Source organism: Delphinus delphis, chromosome 17 (genome assembly GCF_949987515.2).
Source record: "Delphinus delphis chromosome 17, mDelDel1.2, whole genome shotgun sequence".
Taxonomy (NCBI): Eukaryota; Metazoa; Chordata; class Mammalia; order Artiodactyla; family Delphinidae; genus Delphinus; species Delphinus delphis.
In genome coordinates, this window is record NC_082699.1 from 13,646,211 (window position 1) to 13,656,321 (window position 10,111).

General features: G+C 37.1%; 1 protein-coding gene across 1 annotated transcript in view; it reads left to right on the plus strand.

Moving 5' to 3' along the window:
* PREX2 (phosphatidylinositol-3,4,5-trisphosphate dependent Rac exchange factor 2) overlaps positions 1-9,003 on the plus strand; it is a 288,786-nt gene extending 279,783 nt beyond the window's left edge. Inside the window, exon 40 of the mRNA XM_059994740.1 lies at positions 3,404-9,003. Coding sequence (XP_059850723.1) covers positions 3,404-3,449 — 46 coding nt within the window. The 3' untranslated portion in view covers positions 3,450-9,003. The remainder of the gene's footprint in view (positions 1-3,403) is intronic.
* Positions 9,004-10,111: the final 1,108 nt, after the last annotated feature.

Here is a 10,111-nt window from a genome sequence, read left to right on the forward strand (position 1 = left end):
ACACAGGATAATAGATACAAATACTATATATAAAATAGATAAACAACAAGGATTTATTGTACAGCACAGGGAACTACACCCGTTACCTTGTAATAACCTGTAATGGAATAAATCCACACAAGTCCTGAATCACTGTGCTCTACACGTTAAAGTAACACAGTACTGTAAAGCAACTGTACTTCAGTTTAAGAAAAAGCACCATCACAGGAATGGCACAGATTGCCATGGGAACACAGAGAAGGGGCACATAACTCAGCCTGAGGATGGAGGGGAGAGGTTGCAGAGTATTCCTTCCCAGTCAGCATGGTAATCAGTGTCTTCCTCAGCTGATGCAGCGACACCAATGCCTAGAGAACACGTCCCGTTCTGAGAACTACACCTAGATCTCTATGACTGACGGTTGAATGTGATTTAAGAATGATGCAGGGTGAGGCTGGAGACATAGGCAGGGGCTGGATCAGGAAGAGACTTGTGCAAGATATTGAAGAGTCTTGGTTTTAACTTGAAGACAATAAGGAGCCATTAATAAACAATCTTTCTGGAAGATTTGGATTTTAGAATTTATGTCTGGCAACATTAGGAGGAGCCATTTGGGGACAACTAAGACTGCAGGCAGCAGATGCTTTGGACACTAATTGGATCTAGGAGGTTAGTGAAGAGGAAGACTCTAGGAGGACCACCAAATCTCTGGCTTGGCTGACAATGGTGAAAGGTTCTAGTCACTGAGATAGCAGATGGAGGAGAAAGAGCGTGCGTGGGAAAGATGATGAGCTTGACTTGGTGGGATGGCAGTAAAGTGCAGCTGGGCATCCATGTGGAGATGTTTTTGATACAAATGAGGTTCCTCCTCCTTGTAACTAGCATATATTGACTGGCCAGAACGATAAACATATCTTCACCAAGAACCAAATATGACGTTCCAGATGTAACGGCGCACTGGTCTTATTTTCTATTGCATTACACACTTTGGAAACTACTTGTGTAATGAAAATTTGATTTCCTTTATTTACATACTTGGGAGACAGCATATTGTAGTGGTTAAAAGTGAACCACTTTTGGGGTGAACCACTTTTGGGGTCCCGTTCCTGCCAAGTGACCTTATTTAGTCAGGTTATTTATCTTCTCTGAGACAGTTTTTGCCCTCTGTTAAATTGGGAGAATTGCCTTGGGTCAGAGTGTTATTGATAATTTAGCCTTGAGTAGAGGCATTCACTTTGTGGTCTCCTTTAACACGGGTTTTATTTGTGCCATGTAGAAAGATGAAGGGCATGATCTATAGACTGAAGTTGGAAAGTTCTGTTCTCTGCAGACTTAAATTTGGGCTCGAAATGCCAGCTCCAGGATGGCTGCCTGAGCCCAACAGGAAAAGGAGAAAGTGGACCCAGAAACAAACGTTTTTTGTGCAGGGCCCGATGTGCACGAGTGGGATGTGAATACGGCAGGGGCTCCAAAATGCTGGGCAAAGTACTCCCGTGACCTAACTCTTTAGCTGACAAAAAGCAGATGCCTCAGCAGAGAGCAAAAGTCCAACTCGTACCTATCACATTTGACTTACAAACTTCATCTGCCTGTGCTCAATTCCCGAAGCCCCACCATTTCCATGACAGATGTGTCTGAACTCAGATAACCCTGAGTTACTTCCAAGAAGCCTCCCCAAAAGCTGCATCTGCCCAGCTCTGCGGTACCCAGAGCTATTACTTTATTAGGTGATCACAGGGCGTAGCCTTTTCTCCAATTTGCGAGACAGATATTGCAAAGACTGCTCTACCCAGTGGCATTAGTTACGCTGTGTGAAAACATGCAGTGCAAGGTGATGGAAAGTGACGTCTTAGCCCAGATCTCAAGGCATAGGACATTTGCCACCCAGCTGACTGTTCCTGTTCTACGTAAGTCCACTGTGCCTTTTCACTCATTAAGCAGCACTTTCAGGGAAATAAAATGATAGAAATAAAAGAGGAAAAGAACTTTCCCATCATTCTATTATTCCAGCACTGGGAACGCAATTTGAAGCAACACCATATCCTTCAGCTGCAAAAGCAGCTTTTAAGAATATCAGCTCAGTTTAATGTAATTCTTTTCTCCGGGAAGGATGAAATAAGTTTTCTGATGTGAGATGTCCTCATTTCAGCGTTCATTTTCTTCCATGGAGATGACATGTACAGTATTAACCACCTTCCAGACTCCAAAGGCGGTAACTTCTCTGTGTTTCCAGAGTAGGAAAGTTCATTTTGTTAACAAGGTTTCTAACTCGATATTAAATCATTTTCATTCTCTCCCCTTTGATTTCGAATGACCATGGGATTAAATGTTGAAGGGAGAGGAAATTTATAATTTGATAAATTTGTCAACAACTCATTTAAAGTGTGTTCAATTTCATCTGTAAAAGAGTGAGTCACCGCAGCAAGTCCTGGGTTTGGAGTGCTTTTAAAATGGAGCAAAGTTGAAATCTGCACCTTAAATTTTTAGATCATCAGACAAAGCTCTGAAGTAGGACCAGCGTGGCCGTGGGCATTCCTGAGGACTACGGGCTTACAACCAGCCACCTTAGATCAGCTTGTATTCTCTCAGGTTCTGCCTTAATAGTGGGTGTGCCCTGGGTATTACCGTTGCAGTGGTTATATCCCCCTTTATTTGAGTTCTGGAGTTAGGAGTCAACCATTCAGAAAAACGTGGACCACTAGAACTTGTATAATCCTACTAGTTCAGTCCCCTGAGCTTTGCCTTCATGCTGTATGGTTTCAAAAAACTAGACCTGCGATGCAAAGAGAGAGCATCTTGCAGCATCTCTGCCAGTTCCGATGGATTCCTTAGTCCACTTGAATCTCCACCTGATTCTATTGACAGATGAGTGACAGTGTGGGCAGAGCTGGACAGGTATTCCTTAGGAAACACCAGCTAATCGTGCCTTGATATTCAGGCCTCAGGACTGTGCCACATCAGCCTAGCCATGACCAGCTGCCAGCGCCACCAGGATGGCACAGAAGGAAGCAAATTTCTAAGACAAGTCAGAAAATCAGTAACCCGTAAGAGGTAGATGCTGTCTTGCTACAAGATAATCGTGATAGACATGATGGTAATTATCTCCTAGAATTCGGAGAGTCACTTGTGCTACCAGCAAGGTGAGCAGCCTGGGTTGGCAGCACTGCAACAGAAGCAGCTGGTGTAAAAACGGCAGCATCAATAGGCATCTAGATGTGCAAAGAGACGTTGGTGTTTTGTAATAACAGAACCGGAATTTTGGAGTTTGCTAACGCACAGGCAATTTTTAGTGAAATTGGTGACATGATCGTGACTGACTCCCAAACCAAGAAATTATTGTCAATGTATTTGTTAAACAAATAAAAACATGTCAAGCAATGTCAATATGCCGGGCTGTTGTCACACCTTCCCATGCCTTTTGTAGGCTGTACAAGCTGTGCGAGCCTCCTCCCCCAGCTGGAGAAGAATGAGGAGACTCTCCGAGGAACCAGGCAAGCAGAAGCTTCTGAACACTGGACTAGACAGAGGATGTGCTGGCTAAACATTCTCCACTCAACATAAGAAAATGGATTTTTTTCTCTTGGTCTTTCATCATGGTGTAAATAACTAATGTTCAGCTTACACTTAGATATTTGTGCTGGAAATGGATGGAAGTCCATTCAGACAACTCAGCTTCACAAACCGATCTTTCATGTGTGTTAACGTGAACGATCCATCCCTGGAGATTACATAAAAAAATATCAGAGATAAACGTTAACCATTGTGCCTCCTTTCCCATTTATTAAAATTATTGTATTGTGTTTGCTTTCCTCTTCTCCAAATGGAGCACGTTATGTTGGATATTTCCGTTTGAAGAAGTCTGTCATTGAAGAAATGTGGTCACACTTTCCAGATCATCACACAGAAATGTAACAGACAGTAGAGACTGGGTGTCTTAGGGTTTCTGTCTCCCACTTGCATCTGAGAAAGTAGCTTGCGGGTGAAAGGTGAAGAGCATCCTTTACTCTTTCTAAGGGAGTGTTTCTCAGTAGAGGAGAAGAGAGCTGATTGAGGTCTCCAGCAAGACCTTCTTCCAGCTGCTTTCAGGGACCCTTTATGCTCGTGGACAGTTCCAGGGAACCATGCTGTCCTTGGCCTCTGAAGTGGGCGTGGCTTCCTTGGGCGGTGCGTCCTGATGCTGCGCCGTAGGTGTCCAAGAGATGGGGAGAGGCAGGGATGGGGGAGGGTTGGAAGGAAGACTAGGGTGAAGGAGGGAAAAATAAGCTTATTTAAAAAGTCAACCTTTAAATTTGAAAGATACCTAAAGCTCTTATTTTATTAAAGGCTTTCATATGAGATGTCAGACTCCTAAAAGAATACACCATGCTGAATGTTTTTCTATCAAGGTAATATATATATAAGATGAGAAAATAAAGCTTTATTTGTTGAACTTTAAAAGGACTGTTAGAGACCTTGATAATTTATGAAAGTACAAGGTGTATTCTATTTTCATGCTAGAGTTTACATAATGTTTATCCTTTCTACATTGATAAATAACATTGTTTTTTTACCATAATGAATATAGTAATATTGATTTTAAATCTGTAATTTTCAAAACAATTATGCCCTTACTGAGATTGTGATACTTAGGTGGATTTAGATTAATTGCTTATGTTAAATGCTTTTCATAACTAAAGTATATACAAACCATTATGAAATTTTAATTTATGAAATTTGATAATAGTTTTCAAACACTTATTAAAAAAACTTTCATCACTAGCAGTTGTGTATTGAATAACAGAAATACTGTGTTGCATATACATGAGGCCTTTATATACTGGTCAAATTAATAATAAATGTTATTCAGCACAGAAGCACTTAAGACTTTTATGCTAAGTACACATCTATAGTGAAAAATAAACCAACATCAGAGATTTCAGAGAAAAAGTTGAACACTTTGAATTTAATGAAGATATGACCTTAATATAAATATCTACATGAAACATATTCTTCACTTTCAGGGGTTTAACATTCTTGATACTATTGCAAGTGACCCTGAAGGTCCATGAAATTAGTAAATTGTGATTTTCCTGTACTGAAATTTTGATTACATTTAACACAGGGCTAATGAGTGAGTAAAACTGATTAACTAGCAAGTACTTTTCATGTTGTCATTCCTGTTTTCTAATCACTACCCTAGAAGCAGTGTTCCTTATTAGAGGCATGAAGAGATCACTTAAACATTTCAGTCGTACTTTGCTGTTTCATCGGGGAAAACCATCTGCTATTGTAGTATTTACAAATTAGCACATTTTAAGATCAAATCTCTATATAATAGGGTTACTTAATATTGTTTTAAGGGTTAAACATGGTGTAAGTGTACCATCTTATCAGAGTGCTTGGCACTTATTAAAATCTCAGAAGTTAATGATGACTTATATTACCATCAGTCACTGTGATTTTTGATTGTAATAAAAACTGTAGCTAAAACCTAAGTAATTTCTACCTGCCAAGCAATACCTTCAGGTGCTTCACCCATACTTTGTTGTTATTGCTTCATTAATCCTAATGGTGATCTGAGGTGATATTCTTTGCATCACCCCCATTTTACCATTGAGGAAGTAAAGCAAAGAATAGTCCAGTGACTTGCCCAAGATCACATGGCTGACAAGTGGTAGAAGCAGGATTTGAACCCAGGAAGTCTGTCTTCTTAATACATTGTGCTGCTTTTCCTTATTCATATAGGAAATGTAATATTGCCAATTATTTGTTAGTAAAGTTGGAGTTATGTGTGGTGTGGGCCATTAAACTGTACATCTTATACTGAGAAAAAAGTGAATTGAAATGTGTAAAATGCCTTTAATATATGAAAACCATAGGATTCCCTGGACATTTTACCATTCTGGGTACACATTATGAGGTAACCCAATGCTGTTGCAATCTGAAAAAACATGATATATCCCTCATAATTGAAGATAACAGTTTTAGATATGCTTTGAAAGTCTGGAATAGTACATTATATAAAATTTGACTATGATTCCAAAACAGTGATAACAGTAAAAAATGTCAAATGAGTGAATTAATAAAGACAACTCTTCACCACCATGATGTACCTCTGTGTGACGTCGGACATTTAACTGGCCTTGAGTTTTTAGATGAGATCGGGTATGTTCAGGGTGGTGTGACCATAGACTGGCCTTGAGTTTTTAGAATGGGTTTACCTCAATGCTCACATACTCCTCTGCAAGCAGTGTACCTTTAAACATTACAAAAGCCTGCTAACAGTTCTTCCAAGTTCTGACGACTTTGAAGTTCTGAGTTTGGACATCTGCCTCTCTCCACCTAAAAGGGAAGGTCACACCTAGAAATTTTGGTTCTTAATATGGGACTGATTCATAAATACTTGTCAATACTTGTCATTCATGGTCAATAAATCTTAAACATTCCATCATATCTTATAAAGTTTTCTCATTAAGTATTACAAAATTTAATATATTACTGAAAGTGTGAGTAATTTGAAGAGACTAGAATTTTACATCTACTTTCATTACATTTAACAAGAAAGAAAGAAAGAGGGAAGAAAGGAAGGAAGGAAGGAAGGAGGGAAAGAGAAAGAAAAAGAAAGAAAGAAAGAAAGAAAAGAAGGAAGGAAGAGAGAAAGAAACATGGAGGAAGGAAGGAAGGGAGGAACTTTTGTACTAGTTTTACTTATATTGGATATGTAATTTTGAATTTAGAGTATAAGCTTTGTTTTATGAACCAATATCCCCATTTTGGAAGTCTCACACTATTTTCTGTCTTTTCAAATCATATTCTACCAGTGGCTTAGATTCACTGTGTGTTCAGTGGCCACTGTTATTGCAGCAACAATGTTCAATTTAAAAGTAGGTTAATTTCTCATGATACTATAATACGTATGACATTATATTGATATTGGTTCTGACTCTACTAATTTAAATTTTGTGATAGTTAAATTCAGAATGAAATGATACTGACCTTGGCACTAACTGTAAAAGCCAAGAAAATGAATGGGTAAAAAAATCCCTAGGGGATATTAACTCATTTAAGAAACCAAACTACTTTCAACCCTTTGGACACATTTTAACAGCAAAACTAATGTTTCTTGACTTGGAAGCATTCAGTTGAGTTAGTTACTCTATGTATTTGAAAATAATAAATTTGCAATTAGAACACCAAAGTATTCTTTCGTTAGTTCACGTAGATCTTTTCCTATGTAGCATGATTTAGTGCAGAATAGAGGGCATACTTTTATTCATCTATATTTTCAGTAAAACATAAGATTGAAATTTAAAATGATCTTTATTTAAGTCATCTTCATTTACATTTTACTTTAAAGGTCATTTTTAGATTTTCTTCACTAGCTGTATTTAGTAACAATGAAACTAACCTTTATCATGTGACTAAATTGCTTCTGAATTTTCAAAAACTATGTTTCATTTTTAAAGGCTTATTTTTAAGTGAATTATCGTACAAAATTATACCTCAATTACTTTCCCAAAGTGAGTAGTAGTTATTTCATTAACATGTATATATATTAACATTAACCAGTTTGCCAAATGAATTGTCAGTTGCCCTGCATAAACATGAAAGCAAAAGCTTTGGAAACGATTTAGGATGATCTGAACCTCGATTAAGAAAATATTCTGAACTTTATCAACTTTTTTGAAGGGTTAGGGATGAGCCTCAGAAAAGTTTCACCCTTGATGAAGCAGATGAGGTGGGGTAAAGTTCCAGCAGGCATCTGGGCCAGGAGTGGGCTTAGGCTGGTTCCTTTTACATACAGTGGCCATAACCTTTGTAGGTGCTGTGATTCCATAATAGTTATCATGGTTAGTCTTTTGTTTTCAAAATTTTTACTACGTAAAAGCTTTGCTTTTAACAGTGATCTCAGCGTTCATATTGCCAAGCTGTGCTATGCAGACACATGGCCTACTTCACTCAGGATAGCTTGCTTCTCTCACTGAGAAGAGATGTCTGAAGTCTACTAGGTGTACTAAGAGATATATATATATACACACACACACATATATTTATAATGTTTTGTTTTTACGGTAATACATTATAAAACTTACTTAGATTCTTCTGTCTTATTTTGTATGAACTATATAGTTGTTCAATATGTTGAATGTCTGTCTAAATATGCCGTAAGCATACCTGGTAGGCCATCTTTTGATCACTGGCACTAGTTTACTGCTCCATCTGGAGTCTATTGACCTGGCTTTGCCGTCAGAAGAAGTAGCCAATTACGAACAAAATTGTTGAATTCTTACATGATAGTTCTAGTTTGAATAGCTAATTTGGGGTGCAAACAACAGAATAAATGTTATCCACTCATGTGTTCATTCAACAAACGTGTTTGAGAATTCACTTTGTAAAAGGCACAGCCAGTGGGCCTCATTTATGTGTTGCGTGTATTTGGTTCAAAAATCTTAACAGTATCTCCGCTGTGTTAATCTCCTCTGTGTCTTTTACTTGGAATGATATTATTTGTAACACAAACCTATTCTAATACCATGTATGTATATATACTGTGTGAAGTCAAGAATGCTAAGTAAGTAAAATGCCCTAGAAAAAGTACATTTGAATTTGAGTATCTAATGCCTCAAGGAAATTTACTAGAGTTTCAGATGAATATATATTTTTGTAACTGCCAAGTAAATGAGTAGAACATAGCTTTTTGTTTAAAAAATATTTTTATAAGTATTCATTTACCCAGTATTCATTATTTTCAACATTAAAATATCAAATTGGTTCTATAAATAGTGATTCTTTTGAATATATTCATATTTAACGTTGTATAACACCCAAACTGTAATGACAATTTCATCCAAATATATTATTATAGTAGTCTGTTTTTCCTTTGTAAAATATACATGTAACATAGTTTCAATCACTCAGTATTTTGTGTGTGTTAAAATGATCAAGTGTATTATGTATTTTATATCATTTATTTTTGTCGGCATAAAAAGACTAGAACAGTGACATTGTATCATACATGTCAAAAATAATAAAGAGAAATCTAGTACGACCATCTCAGTTTCTATCCATTTAAATTTAACTAATTTCTATTATGTTCTCACCTGTTTAGGAGACACAAATATCCATGAAACAGAGCTTTTCACCCTTTAAGAATTCACAAGCTCAGTAGAAGAAATTTGATAAACATGTGAAACAAGTCTACAAATAGGACCCAAGGTGAGTTGTAGAGACAGTGACTGTTAGAAAAAGAAGCTAACTATGAGCAGGAAAGCTTCATGGAAGATAAGGGACTGTGTGTTCCCTGAATTAACTAGCCAATCTACCAGGGTTTATTCAGTACCTGTTATGGATAAGCTCCTAGCCTAGTTGCATAATATATGCAATTATAAATGCATATAATTCCCAAACTCTGCAGTTAAAGAACTTGGTATATATTGATGATTAACGCAGTGCACAAACCAAAATTGTAACTACCAACATAAGGCAATACACACTAATACAAAATGAGAGGTAAGACAATGAAAAATGGGTACTATAGAAATTCGAGGAATTTATCAATAGATTCGATCCAACATCTCTTTATGGGACACCTAGGAATTACTTACCAGGTACTGAGCTAAGCTGGCTGTTTAATCCATATATGGATTAAATATATATAGCTATTGCACATGTGGAGTTTACTGTCTAGAAGGGGAAGACTGACAAAAAAATACAGAAATAATGAGAGATGGCTAGGTCAGCTTTCAGCATGTGTAAGATTAAGCAATGGAAGAAGGGAATGCAACCTTTTTAACAAAAACATCATGCATACAGGCGAGATGCAAATGTGCCAGATATTTTGGTGAGTTGGTGAGTAGATCAGTTTGGATAGAGGATTAAGATTTGTGAATGTGTAAGTAATGACGTTGAGCTTTTATCCTGTGTTTTTGGCTATTAATATAATGATTTTTAGGAACTGTTTAGATGCTTGCACATTTTTACTGAGTTTGTTGCTTTTTATTATTGCTTTATAAAGTTCTTTATATACCAAAAATCAAAACAAAAAAAGATTTGTGAATGGAATTTGATAGGGATTGCATTGAATTCCATAGATTGCCTTGGATTGTATAGTCATTTTAACAATACTGATTCTTCCAATACAAGAACACGGTTT